The sequence below is a fragment of the Myotis myotis genome, unplaced genomic scaffold (genome assembly GCF_014108235.1).
Source record: "Myotis myotis isolate mMyoMyo1 unplaced genomic scaffold, mMyoMyo1.p scaffold_m19_p_11, whole genome shotgun sequence".
Lineage (NCBI taxonomy): Eukaryota > Metazoa > Chordata > Mammalia > Chiroptera > Vespertilionidae > Myotis > Myotis myotis.
Genome location: NW_023416315.1, coordinates 40297306 through 40316875, shown reverse-complemented (window position 1 = coordinate 40316875; position 19570 = coordinate 40297306). Strand labels below are relative to the sequence as shown.

At 41.3% G+C, this 19570-nt stretch overlaps 1 protein-coding gene across 3 annotated transcripts in view; it reads left to right on the top strand.

The window, feature by feature from the left end:
* Window positions 1-1920: 1920 nt before the first annotated feature.
* The window catches only part of CFAP69 (cilia and flagella associated protein 69), a 62162-nt gene continuing 44512 nt past the window's right edge, over window positions 1921-19570 (top strand). Inside the window, exons 1-5 of one of the 3 annotated variants that reach the window (XM_036328259.1) lie at window positions 1922-2714; window positions 12591-12650; window positions 14219-14284; window positions 16311-16420; window positions 19407-19483. In XM_036328259.1, the coding sequence (XP_036184152.1) occupies window positions 2571-2714; window positions 12591-12650; window positions 14219-14284; window positions 16311-16420; window positions 19407-19483 (457 nt within the window). In that variant the 5' untranslated portion in view covers window positions 1922-2570. Of the gene's footprint in view, window positions 2715-12590; window positions 12651-14218; window positions 14285-16310; window positions 16421-19406; window positions 19484-19570 lie in introns of all 3 variants that reach the window. The other 2 variants (XM_036328260.1, XM_036328261.1) reach the window with 2 other exon arrangements.

Here is a 19570-nt window from a genome sequence, read left to right as displayed (position 1 = left end):
GGAGAGAGATAGAGAGTTAGAAACATCGATCAGCTGCCTCCTGTACATCCCCCACTGGGGAAGTGCCCGCAACCCAGGTACATGCCCTTGACCGGAATCGAACCTCGGACCCTTCAGTCCGCAGGCCGACGCTCTATCCACTGAGCCAAACCGGCCTCGGCAGCTGCTTTTTTAAAGAAATTGCAATTTTTAACTTAACAGATGTTAAATCTGCAGGATTGTTATCAGATTGAAACATTTTTATTCTCTATGTATAAATCATTTCTCATATGTTTCTCTATTGTTAGTTCATTTTTTTTTTTTTTTTTTGCTGAAATAGTTATCATTTCAATGGTCATTTTACCTTTATGTCTTTGTGTTTTAGTGTCATTAAAAAAAAAGTGTCCTGTACTCTTAACTTACAAACTTCAAAAATCTATATTAAGAGGGATCAGTGAATAATGATTAAAGTTAAATCCACCACCTAATGTAAACAGGAAAAAGTTAAGGGTTTTTAAGTGCTAGAAAGGGGGAGTTCATGGGAGTTATGCTAACTAACCATTGTAAACTGGTTTTCTGGATCTAGGACAAAATCCTATATAAAAAAAGAGCTAATATGCTAATTAGACAGGATGGCAGGATGACCTTCCAGAATGAGCAGGAGCCAGGGGGTAGGGCTGCAAGGGCTGATCCCCTTGCATGAATTTCATGCACCAGGCCTCTAGTGAATATATAGGTCTGCACACAATTAGTTAAAATAAAATAAAATCCCTTGTTCATTTACCAGGAATGTGTCTTCAGTTAAGACCAGTGAGGAGAGTCTGATTTGCCAGGGTCATGCAGGTTTCTAGAACAGTGTCAACTTCAGCCTATTGTGCTGAAACACAACAGTAGTTGATTATCTCCTAGGCAAGCTCTGCTTTCTGTGGGAAATTTTCCTTTGCAATCCCCCTATTCATCTTTCCACCAGAATGAGCACACAGGATAAGCTGCATCCAGAGGTCAGTTCTCCACTACTATCTTGGTCTCAGGTAATCCATTGTGTTTATCCGAGTGGTTTCAGTCTGCTTTTGATATTGTGTATGCGGAATGTGCAACTCAGTTAAGATCATGTTAATAATACACTTGACAAACCCGTTGCACTCTCCGTGGGTGATAGCAAACTTAGACCTGCTGAACCCAATTCTAGGTGTAAGGTCTGAGAGCTGCTCCAAAAGTACCAAGAGGTAACTGTAAAGATAAAAGAAAAAAAGAATGCTGAAACCAAGGAAAAGGAGTTTCAAGCAGGGAGAGAGTGGTCAACAGTGTAAAATACTGCAGACAAGTACAGTGTCTACAGACTCCGACCTCAGTCAGAGCAGTTTCAGAGCTGAGGAAAGTAGAAGGATGCCTTGAAGTGAGAAAATAGAGACTGGAAATACTCAGGAATCTTTCAAAGCAGCTTGGGGGTTGGCTCTGATTTACATTAAGTACTGCCAGGCCCAATCTGGTTTTCCCAGTTCTCTTTATTTGTGGAGCCAAAAATGTTATTCAGTGTTTGAACTGGTTAAGGCGCCTTAGAAATCACCGATCAACTTGCTTATTCTACAAATGAGAAGAGAAACCCTGAGAAGTGCAATGAATTTTATTTTTATGGAGATTCTGTGTAATTTTTTAGCCCGTGAATTTTATGGAAGATATAAAAACATATTTAAATCTTGAAGAATTTCTGTAAGTTAGAAAAAGGATTAAAAGGCTTAAGGGATTCTTAAATTTTCACAGCCAAGGTGTTCGGAGTGGTTAGGTTATAATGATGATTATCATGAGAAGCTTTTCCTTAAAAGTCTTTCCCCTTCTTGGACTATCACTCAGGATACAGTGAATAGATAACACACTAATAGTAAGGTCAAGGGTAATCTTGATCATTTACTGAGCGCTTATGTGCCAACCACCACCTTACGAAACTGTCTGCTCACAGCTCTCTATTTAACAGGTAAGAAGAGTGAGATTAACTTGTTCTAGATTCAATGAGTTGACTCAAAAGTCTTCTCACGTTGTGGCAAACGCCTTATTTATTGAACTGCCTTGTAGCACCGCTCAAGTACAGAAGAGGTCGTAGGCTGGAAATGTAGGTGACACGGGTCGCTTCTCTGGGGTGAGATAAACTGCTCCCCTTCCAACACTATCCGTCCATCATCTACCTCTTACACATCCCACATCCACGCCTCATCCCTCCACCCACTCTCGCCCGCTTTCAGAAGGCCCTGGGCACATGACCAAACCTGAGACGCACGCGCCCAGAAAACTGCACAGCTCCGTGCCAAGGTCCAGTGCACAGAGCAATCCAGCCATTCTGAGCGTGGAGGTGCAGCTTTGGTTTTGAGGTAGTTTGGATCCCCGGGCTTCCGTAGGAGCCGGCGTTTCTACGGTTTCTGGCCCCGCCCTTGGCAACGCACTGGCGTCTTAGCAACCAGCTGGGAGGCGGGAGCAGAAGGCCCCGGGTGCCCTGTGGAGGCGCGGGGAAGGCGGCTCTCAGGTGGCCTTGCGTTCCCGGCGGCAGGGCCTCTTTGAGTCCCTCCGCTGCGGGCACCTTGTAGGACAGAAGAGCCGCCATGCCTCGCCACGCCGAGTCAGCCGCGCCAACAACGGAGGCCCCGGCGACGGCCGAGGCCCAGGGGCGGCGCAGCAAAAGCAAGTCCAGCAGCCCTCGACAAATCCCGGTGATCGGGGTGGTGACGGAGGACGAGGACGCTCTGGTAAGGTCCAGTGTACGTGCCTTGGGAGCTGGGGAGGCGTGGAGGGAGTAGATTGAGATCTGGAGGCGGGGACGAGTTGGGGGGCAACAACGACGGGAATGGGGGCGCAAGTGGACACGAGGGTATTCCGCGGGACCGAGGTTCCTGTCAACCTCCGGGCATCTATTAGCTGACCCCTCCGAGAACTGCGCAGCTGGCGAGCGATTCTACCAACCCGCCTGGCAACTTGGGCCTCCAGGTCCTCGCGAGCGAGCGTCCCACCCAACTGAGTAGAGGAGGCTTTGCCGCCGTGCCTGCAAAAGTGTGACTTCGAAGGGCCTGGGGGAAGGAAACATTCTTAGCAAAGACATGAATTTGAACACTTGTTTGCATTGTACTTGTGTATGTAGATCCCTTTTATGTAGTGATGTTCTGGATAGAGGCGTATAACTTTCTCCCGTCTTTAAATTTGCTGCTACTGGATGTGTGTGTGTCAGGAAATTGAGCAAAAAAGAAAAAAGAGAACTCATGGACATGGACAACAGTGTGGTGACTGCGGCGGGGGGACAGGGGGTGGAGGTGGAAGAGGGCATAGAGGGATAAATGATGATGAAAAAAATTAAATTGCTGCTACTAAAACGTACACAGGGAGAAGAGGAAACTGGTGTTAAAATTAGAAATGAAGCATCGTTTTATGTGAAATTTGAAGCTGATTATGGGGTGGGTCAGAGAGGATTGGCAGGGAATAGAATTGATTTTTCTTTTGTTTTTCTCTTTATTTCATTGTGCTATTTTTATTGAATTCATTGGGGTGACATTAGTTAATAAAATTATATAGGTTTCCGGTGTACAATTCTATAATATATCATCTGTATATTGTATTGTATGTTCACCACTGCAAATCAAGTCTCCTTCTATCACCATTTCCCCCCACTTTACCCTATTCTACCTCCCCCCACTCCCCTTTCCCTCTGGTAATCACCATACAGTTGTCTGTATCTATGAGTTGTTTGTTTTTGCCTAATCCCTTCACCTTTTTCACCCAGCCTCCAACCCCCTTCCCCTCTGACAGCTATCAGTCTGTTCTCTGTATCTATGAGTCTATTTCTGCTTTAAAAATATATTTTTATTGTTGATGTTACAGATATCTCCCATTTCCCCATCGCCCCTCTTCCCAGCCCTTACCCCCACCCCACACCAGTATGAGTCTATTTCTATTCTGTTTGTTAGTGTATCTTGCTCATTAGATTCTACATGTGAGTGAAATCATATGTCACTTGTAATTGATTTAATTTATTGTGCATATATTTGGTTATGAATTTACTTGTTATAAAATTAATTCTTTCAAGCTGATCTGTTGAGAAATTTCACTCCAAATGCTCCCTTGGATTTCCATTGCGGTGGGGGTATTTAGCAATTCCAAGTCGCTTGTTTCATGCTAGGCTTCCATTGCTCCTCCCCAGAGAGCCATGACCAAGCCCTAAAACCTGAATTCTATGGAGGAATCCTGCCCTGCCTCCTCACACTAATGACATGGGGCCACTGTGGGAATTACTGTTGAGACTTTACAAGTCTCAGGCTGCGTAAGGAACCTTGTCTCCTGTGTCCACAGCCTAGAGCCTTGGAGAGTTCCTTGGGAGTAGCCAGTTGACTGGGGACCTCTTCTGCTGTGGGACTAGGGTTGAACTCTCTGAGGATGGTCAGAAATTTACACAGCAACCTGCGGGGCAACAGCATTTTTGCATAAGGAGGAACGGGGAATTTACCTAGTCAGTTTTGTGGAAGTGTTTCAACCACTTTTTTGTGGGCTGTGGAAAGAAGAACTTTTAAGGAATAGCAGCCTTCCACTCCCAAGGCTTCAAGAGGGCCCAACACTTCCACTGTCCTCCCAGGCACCGGGCAAAACTGGGAAGCAGGTGAATTTTATATCTTACGGTTCTCATTCATTCTTCCCTTACCTGGTGTAAAAGCGGGTGGAGGACCAGGGTATAGGAGACAGGCAAGCATGGGTTAAAAAGAAAAAGAAAAAGAAAAAAGAGGAAATACTTTTAATAGGCCATTGCCAGAATAGTCCATAACATACCAAGTAAAGCAAAACAAGTATACCTGTGTATATGTGTGCACGTTTTCTTCCTTCCCTGTTTTCTTTTCCTTTTTTCCTTTTATTACTCTTCTTCCAGGGCACAGGATTCTTTTCCAAAAAGAAATCAATTTGTATTAATTTAAGTTCCTACCTTGTAAGTAATGACAAGAGAAAAATTCTGAGATGCACTACGTTACATTACATCAGTGAGAGAAAAAGACCGGCTGGCCAGCTGTGGGCTAACAACAGACTGCTCACATTCCTGAAAGCATCTATGTAGCAGACTACTAGACCCTCATATCCCACATATGCATGAACGTTCAAGACTGCTCTTACTGTTGTCAAATGTAGTATTTCCTACTTATAGACTGTGCACCTGTCATAGAACTGCCTCTGCTTCCCCTCCCCCCTCCCCCTCTGTAGCCAGTGTAAATTCTTTCAAAACAACTTATATCTTTCTTCCCCAAACACTAAGTATAAAAGTGCCCATCAAGTCCAGGATGTGGACATGTTTGTTTTTTCTCCCTAGCACTGCTGCCCTTCTATCCTTGGCCCTTCCTTGTTTCATTGTCCCCAGTTTTTCTCCCCAGGACCTGGTCCTTTTTTGGCCCAATAAATCTTTCTTTTAGAAAAGCTTTCAGCCTCCAAGGTTCTTATGTTGTTTGTTTGTTTAACAACAACTACTTCAGGAGTATTAACGTTTTATAAAGTACTGAAGAAAAAGTATCTACCAAAAGAAATGAAATAGGATAAACACTTACAGAGCTGGGAGAAATGATCACGTGGGTTTTGTTTGTGATTGCTTTTACAACGGAGGCCCCTCAGGCTGGGAGAAATTAAGTGCAGGTTACTCAGTGTCTTTACTCAGAGCGGGACCTAGTGCTCTTCGCCATCACTAAAATGGTAACTTTTTAGATTGGGTAAAGGGGGTGTCTAGCAAAATGCAGGGTAGAGGTGAGGTGGCTACTGGCTATGAGAATAGTCTGTCAACCCCCATAATAGAGACTCAGAGGGGACAAAGGTCCCAGCGAATTCAGGAGGGCAGAATAAGTGGCCCCGGTATCAATTAAAAAGAAAAGAGAAGGAAAAAAAAAGATGACATTTTATTTTATTTTCTTTATTGTCTAAGTTTTACATATGTCTCCTTTTTCCCCAATTGACCCTCTCCCCTATCCCTTCCCAGCCTGGCAAGCCCCCACCGCCCCAGTGTCTGTGTCCATTGGTTATGCTAATATGCATGCATATAAGTCCTTTGGTTGCTCTCTAACCCCCTCTCCCCTACCATTTGTCTCTAGATCAATCTATTCTTGTTCATCAAATTAACATTTTAGACCTCTGCCTCACACCAGTAGAGGAAAAGACTCTTGGAACTCTAGATATTTTCAAACCATTCCACATTTGCAACTTCCTCCTCCGCCTATGCTTGAGAGACAGTGTACTCTAGCAGCTGAAAATGAGAGTGTGGATCCTACCTTAGTTCATTAAGCCAGCTCCATCGTACACTTGAAATCACAAGTTGTGTGCTCTTTATTTCCTATTTATTTTAATACTGCTCCTCTCACCCTAAAAAATCAGAAACCCGTTAGAGCAGTGCCTCTCAGATTCTAATGTACATTTGGAGCATCTGGGGGTCTTACTAAAATGCAGATTCTGGTTCTGCAGATCTGGAGTAGAGCCTCTGGTGTCTGCGTTTCCAACAGGGTTTCAGGTGACGCTGAGGCAGGAGAGTAAGGAGCTAAGAAAGTTCCTCGGCAAGAGGATTTCAGAAACTGAGACAGCTGAACAAGTTGGCTGAGCAGTCTACAGCCAGATGCAGGTCACCAGGCGGAAAGCCCCGCGTGCCTAGTATGCTTAGCAATGGGCAATACCAGCGCTGGACCTCGCCCCCACGACCTTTCCTCCCCTGCATATCGCTGGTTATGCAGTGTGGACCCCCTGACCTTTCCTCCCTAGAGATAATATCTAGGCCTCTCTTGTATTTCAGCTCCAGGCTCAGAAGAGCCGCAAAACCAGGTGATAACTGAAGACCCCCTGCCCTGCCCTGGTGCTGACCAAGCAGTAGAAAGGGCACACCTGGAAAAGCTGATGCGTATTCTATTGAGAGCTCCTCTAAGACTGCCTCTAAACTGCCAGCCTTCAAAAACCCTCAAAACAAAGGACCCAGTGCGCACTCCCCTTCCCAAAAGCACACCTGCCTTTCCCCTCCCCCACAGGCCTGCATCTCCTAAATAATAAGGGATCCCACAAGACTAGCAACCAGGGGAGCAATGGGCAGTGGCAGTCAGGGCTCACCCACTGAACCTGTCTCCAAGGCCCCCTTTTCTCTGACTTCCCAGCGAGCCAGGGCCATCCCACCCACCGTGGCTCATTTCTTTCCTATCACGTTTTTAGAGAGCCAAAGCAGCCCTGCCTAGACTCTCTCCTGCTGCTTCTTCTACCCTTGGCTCTTCCTTGTTTCACTGTTCCCGGCTTTAATAAACCTACTCTCAAAATCACCTGGACTTGTGCTGTGAAGTCTTTCCTGCACGAAGTCAAGAACCCACACACTACCAGCCTACCCTAGGCAGACCCACTCAGGGCCAGCTCCCCCTTCTGGTAGCTGTGGTTGTCACTAATAGAGGACCCCATTTCCCACTTGGAGCAGCTATGCTTAGTGTGCTGTAACTGCAGTATGATATGAACCGTGCTGCAGAGTTTCACAGCAGTGAACTCGGAGAGCTGTGGGAGATAGTTTCATATGTATCCGGATTATAAAACAAAATAAACAATAACAACAACAAAACAAAATTCCAACCCTCCACCAGCAGGTCAGATGATATGGTGAAAAACAAGGGGCACCACATTGGGCTTTAAAATAACTACTTGCTCCCTTCCTTGTCACCACAGTGCCTCAGTCAGGCCTATTAATGTGTCACCCTTCTCGCCAGCCCTTTGGCTTGCTCCTTCTCCTTTGCCCAGTCTATTTTCCATAAACACCACTTTATCCTCCTCCTTCCTCCAAGTCCCACCTCTCTCTCTTAAAAAAAAATAAAAAATGTGTCTATTGATTTGTGAAAGAGAGGAAGGGAGAGGGAGAGAGGGAGAAACATCAACGTGAGAGAGAAGCATTGATGGTGACCAAACCTACAACCTGGGCATGTGCCCTGATGAGTAATGGAACCCAGGACCCTTCAGTCCACGGGACATCACTCAACTAACAGCCACACCAGTCAGGGCCCACCTCTCTTTCTTCCGGGATTCAACAGTATCTCCTTATTGCTTACCTCATCTACACTAATAAAAGACAAAGATGCTAAATGACGCTACCTTCGCTATGCCCTAAGGCCACGCCCACCAGCCAATCAGAGCGACTATATGCAAATTAACCCAACCAAGATGGCTGCCAGCAGCCATGGAGCAGGAGCAAGCAGGAGGCTTGGTTGCCAGGGCGATGGAGGAAGCCAACCTTCCCTCCTGCCATGAGCCAGATGTGGCCTTTGCTTATGGCAATAAAGTTTCAATTATAGAAGATAAACAAATCCCAGATACCTGCTTCCAGCCAGCCTCCACTGGGAGCTTGGGTGGCTGGGGGTTGTGGCCAGCCTGCAAATAGCCATCAGCCCCTCACCCAGGCTGGCCACACCCTCATGAGGTGAGGGTCCCCGCTGGGGGGCTTAGCCAGCCTGAAAACGGCCCTCAGACCCTCACCTAGACTGGACAGGCACCCCAGCAGGACCCCCCACCCTGAAGGGAGTGTGGCCAGCCTGCAAATGGCCCTCAGCCCCTCACCCAGGATGGCCAGGCACCCCGGGGGGGACCCCCACCATGAAGGGGCTGTGGCCAGCTTTCAAACAGCCATCAGCCCCTCACCCAGGCTGGATAGGCACCCCAGCAAGGATCCCTACCTTGAAGGGGCTGTGGCCAGCCTGCAAACAGCCATCAGCCACTCACCCAGACTGGCCACACACTCATGGGGTGAGGGTCTGCACTGGGGGACTTGGCCAGCCTGCAAACTGCCATCAGCCACTCACCCAGACTGGCCAGGCACCCCAGCAGGACCCCCCGACCCTGAAGGGAGTGTGGCCAGCCTGAAAATGGCCCTCAGCCCCACACCCAGGCTGGCCAGGCACCCCAGGGGGGACCCCCACCATGAAGGGGCTATGGCCAGCCTGCAAACAGCCGTCAGCACCTCACCCAGGCTGGCCAGGCACTCCTATATAATAAAAGGGTAATATGCAAATTGGCCCTAACAGCAGAATGACTGGGAATGACTGGTCACTATGACACACACTGACCACCAGGGGGCAGATGCTCAATGCAGGAGCTTCCCCCTGGTGGTCAGTGCGCTCCCACAGGGGGAGCTCTGCTCAGCCACAAGGCAGGCTGACGGCTGCCAGTACTGCAGTGCTGGTGGGAGCCTCTCCCGCCTCCTCAGCAGTGCTAAGGATGTCCGACTGCAGCTTAGGCCTGCTCCCCGCTGGCAAGTGGACATCCCCTAAGGGCTCCCGGGCTGCCAGAGGGATGTCTGACTTCCAGCTTAGGCCCAATTCCCCAGGGAGTTGGCCTAAACCAGCAGGTGGTCATCCCCCAAGGAGTCCCAGACTGCAAGAGTGCACAGGCCAGGCTGAGGGACTCCCCCCCTCCCCCCGAGTGCACAAATTTTTGTGCACCGGGCCTCTAGTCTAATATAATTACATTGATCAAATCTCTTCACCTCTTTAGGCCTATTCCCTTTGCTAGTGTTAAACAAAACTTTCATCGCTGAAGCCTTTCCGAAAGAAAGGGTTTATTGAGCCATATGCTGGCCAGAGAAGCCACAGGTCATTGGGCATGAAGCCTGAACCAGCAGCAGCAGCAGGGCTAGATGGAGGAGACAACACTTCTGTGGTCCTGGGGTTGGCGGGCTCTTTTACACATCAGATAGGGGAAGGAAGATACAATTTGTTTGGAAACAATTTACATGGGCTAGAGGTAAAGGGGGTGGTGGAGGGTGAAATGAGGCTAGTCCTGGGATCATACATAGTCCGTAGGGAGAAGTGTTTGTTCCTTTGGATTGCTTGGGGGCAACAGCCTGGAAAGTTCGTGTGTAAGCAAGAAGCAGAGGCTCCTGGTGGTCAGTGGAGCCTGGCTGTTCTCTTTAGATGATCATGGAAATAGCTACCTGGGAGTTAATTCAGGGTTTCAGTGTAAGCTCAGGAACATAAGCAGTTTTATGTTGGTTTTTGCCCTGCAGTTGTTAACTGATTAACCTCTCTGTCTCTTTCTTCCACCCTTCTGCCTGCTGTAATTAATTTAGAACAGCTCAGAATTTTCTTCTTGTCACTAAATGTGAGCCTGTAGTAGATGAGTATTTCCCCAAACCTGAGGGACCATCACAACCATCTCAGGAGCTTTAAAAACAAACAGACATTGTACTGTAAAAATGTGCCCTACCCCAGATCTATTCTACAGCATCCCCAGTGTGGAGCCGGGGGCTCTTAAAATGCTCCCTCAAGTGAGTTTAGCCTCAGAACCGCTGAACTAAATGGTGTTTAAGGTCTTTGCCTTCTTAAAGTTCCTCAGCTCGACTTCTCTGTCCTATTTTTAGGGGTTTCCAATGCATAACTGTGCTTTATCTGTAACATTTGCTTGGCTTTGTGCTACTTCCCAAGGACAGAAACCTTGTCTGTTGGGTGTTTTCTGTAGTGTTCCCCATTTCCTCCAATATGCACCAGCAATATCCAGCACAAAACCAGGTACACAGGAGGTGATATGTAATATTTATTTAACGAGTTCCCTTCTCTCTTTGTGAATTTAAATCTTACCCTGTTGGTGGTGGTGTGAGAACAGCACCAGGTGTTAGATTAGACCAGTGGGGTTAGATTGGACCCGGGTTCTGGCTAGGAAAGAATTCAGAGTCAAGACTCAAACTATAAGAGAACATTTATTTGCGAAATCACAGAGGTAGAAGTAATCCATAGATGAAATGGGCTTAGGAAAGTAGTTATAGCAGCAAAGGAAGGGCTCTTGCTTAGAAGTGAGGAAGGTCAAAGTGATACACCTGAGGGGAGGCGGGGAGGGAAAGGGAAAGATGAGGGAATGAGGGGGTGCTCGATCCTCTGACCTAAGGGTGGAGGTCCCAGGGGAAGGTCTCAATAGAATATTGAGCAGCTTTCCAGAGGTGTCCTTTCAGGGTTGTTAATTTTTTAAATAAAATCATTTTAAGTAAATAAATTCATTCCAATACTTATTCTGCAGACTTAAAGTTCAAAAATTGTTTTTGAAAGACATTTTTTAAAGATCAGAATATACGAGTGTAATTGTGAAAGGAAAAGAAAATCTAGATTTAAGAGGCAAAGGAATAATGACCCTGTAAAAATATGGAAATGTATGAATTATAGCTTTAAAAGTCAAAAGTACAATGGTGTTAATACTAAGTGAAATTATGTAAAGCATTTATACATGTAAATAAAAACAGAAAATAATATGTGAAAATATTTAAAACCAGAAAATAACATAGGTTGTATTTAGATGATAGGAATAAGTAGGATTTTTCCCCTTTTGTATATTTTTATATCATCATGACATCATCTTTTCAAATGGTTATTTTAAAGTAGAAGTAAGTGTGAAGGGAGGATTGATAAGAGGAAGGAAACAAAGGAGACTGGGATAGCTTAACTCATATAAGAGGAGTAAGCAATTTTGATATAACATTTGAATTAAAAAGAAAACGTTATGCAAGAAAACATTAATCCCCAAGTTAAATATAGCCCGAACTGTATTTAGAATTTGGGGACTTCTGTATTATCATAAATACTTAAACACTGGATGATAGCACCTCTTGTTTCCTTCCCCACTTACCTACAATGAACTTGCTACTCGAGGCCCAGTGTTTGGTGTTAGGGTTGCCAGAAAACAAGTCTTTGCCCTCAAGTGAACTTTGGGGCAGGGCATGGTGGGGGATAAATCTGTAGACCATTTTAGAGCAACACTGATGGGAACTGTAATGGACATATGCTTAGGGTGCGATGGGAGCACAGAGGAGGGACATTTGCTCCACCCTTTTTCATCCCTTGGGGAGGTGACACCTGAGCTGTTGCTTGAAGGATCAGTCTATGGAGGTTAACCCAGGAGAGGAATAGGATTGTGACAACATAATTGAAACAGAGGAGGGGGTCAGAGGTGTTAATGGAGAGTCACTGAATGATTCAGACTGGTTGTGTTCAGATTTGAGTTTTATTATTTTTGCCATAGAGTGGAGGATGATGTTGAAAGTACAAGAGTAGATGGAGGCAGGTGGAACAGCAAGAAAGTAATTGAGTGAGAGATGAGAACCAAATAAATCAGTAAGAGGAAATGGGCTCAAGAAATATTAAAGATGTAAAAGCTGTAGAACTTGGAGGTTTCTGTTTTCCAATGTAGATCACAGTGAAAATGCTGGGACTACTGAGAGAGGGAATACTTAACTCAGAAAGGCAATCTCTACCTCTAGGTTAGAACTTAGTCTTGTGTGTATCTGCGTAGGCAAACTCAGTGGGTTGTAATGAGATGTGTAATATGTATGATGAAGAAAAGGTGGAAGTGCTATTCTTCCAGATGCTCTTTTGGGCCTCTTGGAACTAGTGAAACTTAGACATTAATATTATAAGATGATACTAGAATTCAAGAGGTTTGTGTGTTTTTAACTCCAAGATTTTTTTTTCCTCCTAAAAGGTCTCATCTGCTATTTATTCTTCGCTCACTGTCTCTTTGTCATAGGATATTTTTAAGTTGCCGAGGGATAAATAATATGAAAATACTATGTTTGATGTAACTTCTTGATTCTCATAGAATACTAAGTGTTGTATGTTTTTTAGGGTGCTTTAAAGCCTATGGACCTAAATAGTATCATCAAACTCCTTGAAGAGACTGCTCAAGTAAGCTTTGAGAGAAAATGTTTCTGCTATATCATTTATAAATTGTGATTCCCCCGAAAGGTAACTTGTATTCCCCCCAACATAAATCTCATTTCTCTCCTCTTGAAACCATTTCAAATATTCAAGGACTGTTTAAGTTTAGTATGAATATGGTTAACCTGGTAAGGAAGATGGAGGCGGAGACTACATTTGGTTTTGTGGAATGGACAAATCCATGGTAAATATAAACAGAAGGAATCATAGGAGTAGAAAAAACACTCATCTGGCCTTTGTATTTGCTTGTTACCAAGTATGATGTGGGGACCAAGGACAGAAAAAGTGTATCATGATGTACTACTTAAGTTTTTCTGGTTTGAAATCAGGTTAGAGATACATATTCATAATACTCATAGGTAGTTTATTTTGAGAGAAATATTATATAGAATGTAATGGAAATAAAATTATTTTAGATAAAACAAAATTGAGAGCTCAGCATTGGGAAAAAGGATAATAAATACAAATGCATATATTCCCACACACCCCACTCTCCTGACATTACCCAAGAACTGACTGACTGCCTAAAAGCCAGCACACACTATGAAATTACTACAAGATGAAGATTGCATGCTTTTAGGAAGTGGAAAGTGACAGTGGTAGAGCCAATCAAAACAAAACAATGTCCTGTGATTAGTAGGCGCCAAAATTTAGTCATTGTTTTAACATTTTTTTAGACTCTGCATTTTATATAGAAGAAAAAATACAATAAAAATAATGATTCCATAAGAATTTATCTTTTGCTGGCTATGTTTGTTGTGAAAGTTATTTTTAATTGTAAATATATGTGCATTTTTATAAGAAGAAAATTCAACTCCATATAGCTCCTACTAGTTGTTATTAAGTATAGACAAAAAAAGCTGGGGGGGGGGGGGCGCGCTATAAAAAATGCCACAGCCTCTTACAAACAATTTAAAGATTAAAAGGATAGAAGTGATTCAGTCATGAAAAGATATCACTGTATAGGGTTTTGTTTTGTTTTGTTTTGTTTTAATTGGCTGAAGCTATTTTGTTTGTACCAGTACACTGGGAATATTTTAGATTACAATTTCTGGAGTCAAGTTGCCAAATTTGACTCCTAACATCACCACTTATTATCTGTCTGATTTTGGACAAATTGCTTAGTGTTTCAGTTTGAGGTTTTTATTCTGGAAAAGAGGAATAATAACGGTATTTTCCTAATGGGGTTGACTTGAAGATTGGCATGTATGTGTGGTTCCTAAATGGTCCCTGGCACAGAGAAATGCTCAGCATGCTTCCAATGTTGTTACTCTTATTTCTGGAAACAATCACTGCTCTTGTAGTAATCTAGTTTTAATTTTCAGTTTCCTAATCACATTTCCTAATCTTATTTTTACCTTCATGTTTCAGGAAACATTTTATCATACTTGTATTATAATACAGTAATTGAATTACAATTTTAATGGACAATTTCTTGATAATTTTAATGTCTACTTTCTTTTTATATTAATAAAAAAGTTATATCGCACCAGTTTTAATAGCATAAAAGAACTAAAACAGATCATTTGTTTTAGGATGATTTAGAAGAAAAACAACTTAAATCTGTCAAGACATTGGTGCAGTATTATCAGAATGGATTTGTATCCTTTACTTATATATGTATGCTTATTTCATTTATCCTGAAATGGGAGAATTTTAATTAGAAAATGTATTCATTTCCTATTGCTACTGTAAGTTACCACAGAGTACCTTAAAACAACATAAAATTTTTGTCTTATATTTCTGGAGGTCAGAAATCCAAAATCTGCTTCACTGAGCTTAAGGAAATGTGTTCCTTTTGAAGGCTCTGAGGACAACTCATTTCCTTGCCTCTCCGGCTTCTAGAGGTGGCCTGCATTCCTCAGCCACTGGCCCCTTCCTCAAAGTATCATCACTCTCGCCTCTGCTTCTCTCATGGCATTTCCTTCTCTGGTACTTCGCTGCCTCTCTCTTTCCCTTATAAGGACCCTGTGATTACATTGGTCTATCTGGATAATCTAGGGCAGTGGTCGGCAAACTCATTAGTCAACAGAGCCAAATATCAACAGTACTTCTTCAACATAGACTCGCCCAGGCCGAAAACCGACTTCTGCGCATGGGCCATGAAGTTTCAATCACACTGTACGTGCGCGCCTGCACGTGGTATTTTGTGGAAGAGCCACACTCAAGGGGCCAAAAAGCCACATGTGGCTCATGAGCTGCAGTTTGCCGACCACGGATCTAGGGTAACTTTCTCATCTCAAGATTTTTAATTTAATCACTGAAAAGTCCCTTTGTCACATAAGATAACTTCACAAGTTCTGGGCATTAGGACGTGGACATCTTTGGACAGGCCATTCTGTTTACCACAGAAAATAGCTAACATTTTGGGGTTTTTTTACAAAATTATATTTTTCATTTATCAGAAAATGTAAAATTGAAAACAGTACAATGCAGTTAATTTGGCGTAGATAATGGCAGTTCTAAAGACACAAAGAGACAGTGGATAAGGTTAGGAGGGCCACGTAATCTTATTTCTACCAATTTACTTGAGTACTTCTACAGTTAATAAGCTTATCATATTATAGGCATAACAGCACCTCATGAAAGTTGTTAGGAAGACTAGATGAGAAGACATGCAAAGTGCTTGATAATCTGCAAAACATTACATAAACAGAAGATAGTATCCTCACTACATATACCACCCTGATCAGAATATGTGGAAACTCCTGTGTCTCAAAACTCATGCTTAAGAACTAATTTGTTGTTGGGTAGCTGTTGTTGTTTTAATCTTTGCATAATATAATTTTGCCACAGGAAACCCTCAATTTCTGTAGTCATCTTGCTACAAAATCTATGAGATTTGTTTATGTACCAGTTGGGGTAATATAAAAGGTGCTTTTACCTGAAGATATATAGGTAGTACATTTTGCTTTCATACTAGTTTTAAATGAAATAAGATCTCAACCAATTTAAATCTTAAAAACAAGAGAATGCATCTCAGTAATATTAAGAAAGTGATGCAGAAAAGTAAGATAGGTTTGGGTTTCTTATTCTGGAGCAGTTAATGTTTACTGTGAGTGGGTGGAGATGAAGGATATGATTAAGCCATTAAGTTAATTTTTTTTCAACTAAGTCCGCAGGGTAGTAGTTGGTAATCAAATTCTAAAGGTGTCGTGAGAGGAGAAAAAAATATTTTGAGTAAAGGGTCACTGAGACAAAATTTAAATAATATTTCTTTAAAAATATGGTTCTACGTTTTCCTCTTTCGTCTTTCAAATTAGTATAATTAAAATAGTGTCGCCCAGCCAGTGTTGTTGAGTGGCTGAGCATTGACCTGGGAACCAAGAGATCATGGTTCGATTCCCAGTCAGGGCACATGCTCCGGTTGGGAGCTTGATCCCCATTTGGGGGCATGCAGGAGGCAGCCAATCAAAGGTGTTTCTCTCTCATTGATGTTTCTATCTCTCTATCCCTCTCTCTAAAAAAATAAAAATATCAATAAAAACATATTTTTTTAAAAATCTCAACCATATTTAACATTATAGGAAATTCTATAGATTTTCTTGGCACAAGTGTTATAAAGAATATGTTCATAAATATAAATATATGAATCTTAATTTTATTTCTTAACTAAAAATACTAAAGCCCCTAAGGGATTTGGCACAGATATTTAAAATTCTGAATCTGTGTGCAGAAAAAATTGAAAACCAGCCTCCTTTTCTAGAACCTGCCTATAATATCATAAAATTATGTGGGTAAGTTGTTTTCCTTTAACTTTATTTTATATTAGCGTACAGCATTTTATTATGTTTTATTTTGCATTATAAAAGATATTATGCATTATGGTGTAGCAAAGTGATGCAGAACTCAGAAAACTTCACTTGATCACTTACCAGCAGTTGGTATTTCAAAGGTAGTCAATTTTATTGTAGTCTGAGATCGCTTGCCACAAGCAATTAAACTGCAAATATATTTTTAAAAGTTTTCATAATAACTTGCTCTCACAGTAATGATAAATCTGAGATGAAACCAACAAATTGTAATATCTTTAGAGAATCCTTGAGACAATTTATGGACAATGCTTAATAGTTTTAGTCTAGTTTTCTTCTCTCCTTAGAAAATTTGACTCTCAAAGATGTTTTAGGTTCTGATTCATGTTTAATTGATTTTCCAAATTTGAATAAAGAATAAAATGTCAACAATTATTTTTGATATATGTTTTTAATGTAATTAGAGGTCAGAATTATAAAATTAATCTGCGCAATCCTCTGTGCTGTTGTTTCTCCAACCATTTCGGGGAACTAGGAATATTTTCTGCTTCCTTTCTGCCACATACTGGCTAATCAAGATACACATTAAAATCTCTCTTTTTAGTTTTCAATAAAATATAGTAGAGGAGATTTCTTAAAGTAGAAATAAACCTTCCTGGCAATTTAACCTTTGAAACTTTCCTACCAATTTAGCTTTTTAAATACTGTGTTTCTTTTAATATGCAAATATGATATTAGTGAGACTGTATACCTAGTAAGTTTTAACTCACATTTTTAGATTTAGCAGCAATAATATTTAAATTTTTATAATTACATTTACTTTTTGATATCTGAACAAAATAATCAAAAATAATTTATTGAATGCCTTTGTCATGCCTTCCTTTTTAATAGAGACCATGAAAAATAAAGACCTAAAGAATCACTCTGGTGCTTTCAAGGAACTTTAATATAAATTGGCAATTATGATATTGATGTGAGATCATATATATAAAATGTTTTCGAATTTTGAAGCTGTGCAAATCCTAGAAAACCAGGTTCATAAGTATGACTTTCAGCATCAGTGCCCCTACAGAGCTCCATCAAGGACTTGTTCTCTATGAGAGCTGTGACTAAGTATTTCATTATGTAATATGATAAATCATTTTATTTTTTTATTTTATTTTTCTAAAATATATTTTATTGATTTTTTACAGAGAGGAAGGGAGAGGGATAGAGGGTTAGAAACATCAATGAGAGAGAAACATCGATCAGCTCCTGCACACCCTCTACTGGGTATGTGCCCGCAACCAAGATACATGCCCTTGACTATAATCGAACCTGGGACCCTTGAGTCCGCAGGCTGACGCTCTATCCACTGAGCCAAACCGGTTAGGGCGATGAATCGTTTTTTTTACACTCTTTACTTTCCTTCATATTTCATAATTGTTCTTATTATTTTATTTTTCCCCCTACTTTCCTAATTTCTGTTTTTGTCCTGCATTTCTCCATACCTCATCCTCACTTGATTCACTTTTCAAGATATTTTGGGGAGATAAAAACATTGAAAGTAAAATACAGCCTTTCTGTTTTGGCCTATGAGTAGTATGCTTTCCTTATTGCATCAGAACTATAATGCTTGCCCTAGCTGGTTTGGCTCAATGGATAGAGCATCGGCCTGCGACTTGAAGAGTCCCGGGTTTGATTCCAGTTGAAGGGCACATGCCTGGGTTGCAGGCTCTGTCCCCAGTAGGGGGCGTGCAGGAAGCAGCTGATCAATGATTCCTTCTCATTGAAGTTTCTATCTCTCTCCCTCTCCCTTCCTCTCTGAAATCAATAAAAATATTTTTTAAAAAGAACTATAATGCTTATCTTTATTCCTACACTTTTTGGTGGAAAACTCTTCTGATGCTTTAACTTTTAGGTTGTTTCCTTTGGTAGCAAAGGAAAAAGTTTGAAGGATGAGTATAACTAATTTTTAGAGTTTAATATGTTATTTGTTGCAAATAAAAAATTTTGACCAACACGTGAAAGAAACTTCTGTGGCATTTATAAAATTTTCCTTTTCATACTTTGCCCTTGAAATATCTTTCAATTCCAATTGGTGCATATATATAAATCTCCACATGTGATATTTCTAAATGCTGTTTTTCAACTATTTGGTTAATTTTTCTTGAAAAGTGTTAACTAATAGTCCTATATATAGTACATATAAGATATATGTATTATATTTTAAACAAATAGTATAGGAGCTTCAAATTTTAAATTCATAAAATGCCAACATAGTTTTTTCTTTGTGTTTAAGAACTTTTGTATCTCCTTTGACATTTAGACAAATGACTTAGGTTCTACTGCCCTTTATAATTTCTAAATAAATATTTTCCAAATAACTTTGATTATAGTAATTGTGAAATGTGATCCTAATATAATTAATATTTGTTGACTTTACTTTCTTAGTGTCTCACAAAATATATCTGTTATTTTGTGGACAGCAACTGATCCAGTTAATAAGGGAAAGGTCATTGCCTTTTAAGAACAAATAGACCATTGATCTATTAACTAGTTTCAGAAACTTCCGAAAAAGCCCTTGAACAGCTTTTAAGTTACAGGTAAGCCCGGATCTGTGATTTGTATCAGATTATCCAATGTCTTCCTAATTTTGATGGAAGTACACCTATAATCCCTTATTATTTTGCCTCCAGAAAGAGGATTTTTAAGGGTTTGGTTTTTTTTTTTATGCAGTATTGCAAGATGGCTTGCTTAACCCTCACCTCTCTTCACTTTTATAAGTCTACTTTATTTTATTTATTATTGTTCAGTTAGATAGAAACACACAAAAAAATGTTTTTGATAGTCATCAATTCCCCAGGGCTAAAGAATAGAATATTATTCTCATTTTATTCTTTAGAAAAGAAAATTTTCCCTGCTTTCCAAGTGATGCTTCAGTTAAGGACTTTATGAAACATAACTTGTACTTTCTTTATTCTTATTGAAGCTTGCCATTCTTGAAAAAGAAAGTATCAGATGAAATAACATATGCTGAAGATACTGCTAAGTCAATCGCGCTTCTGGGTAAGTTAAGATTTTTTTAAGATAGAGGATTATAATATATCAGGCCTGATTGATAAGAAATAAATGTCTCTTTCACTAAAGTTGACT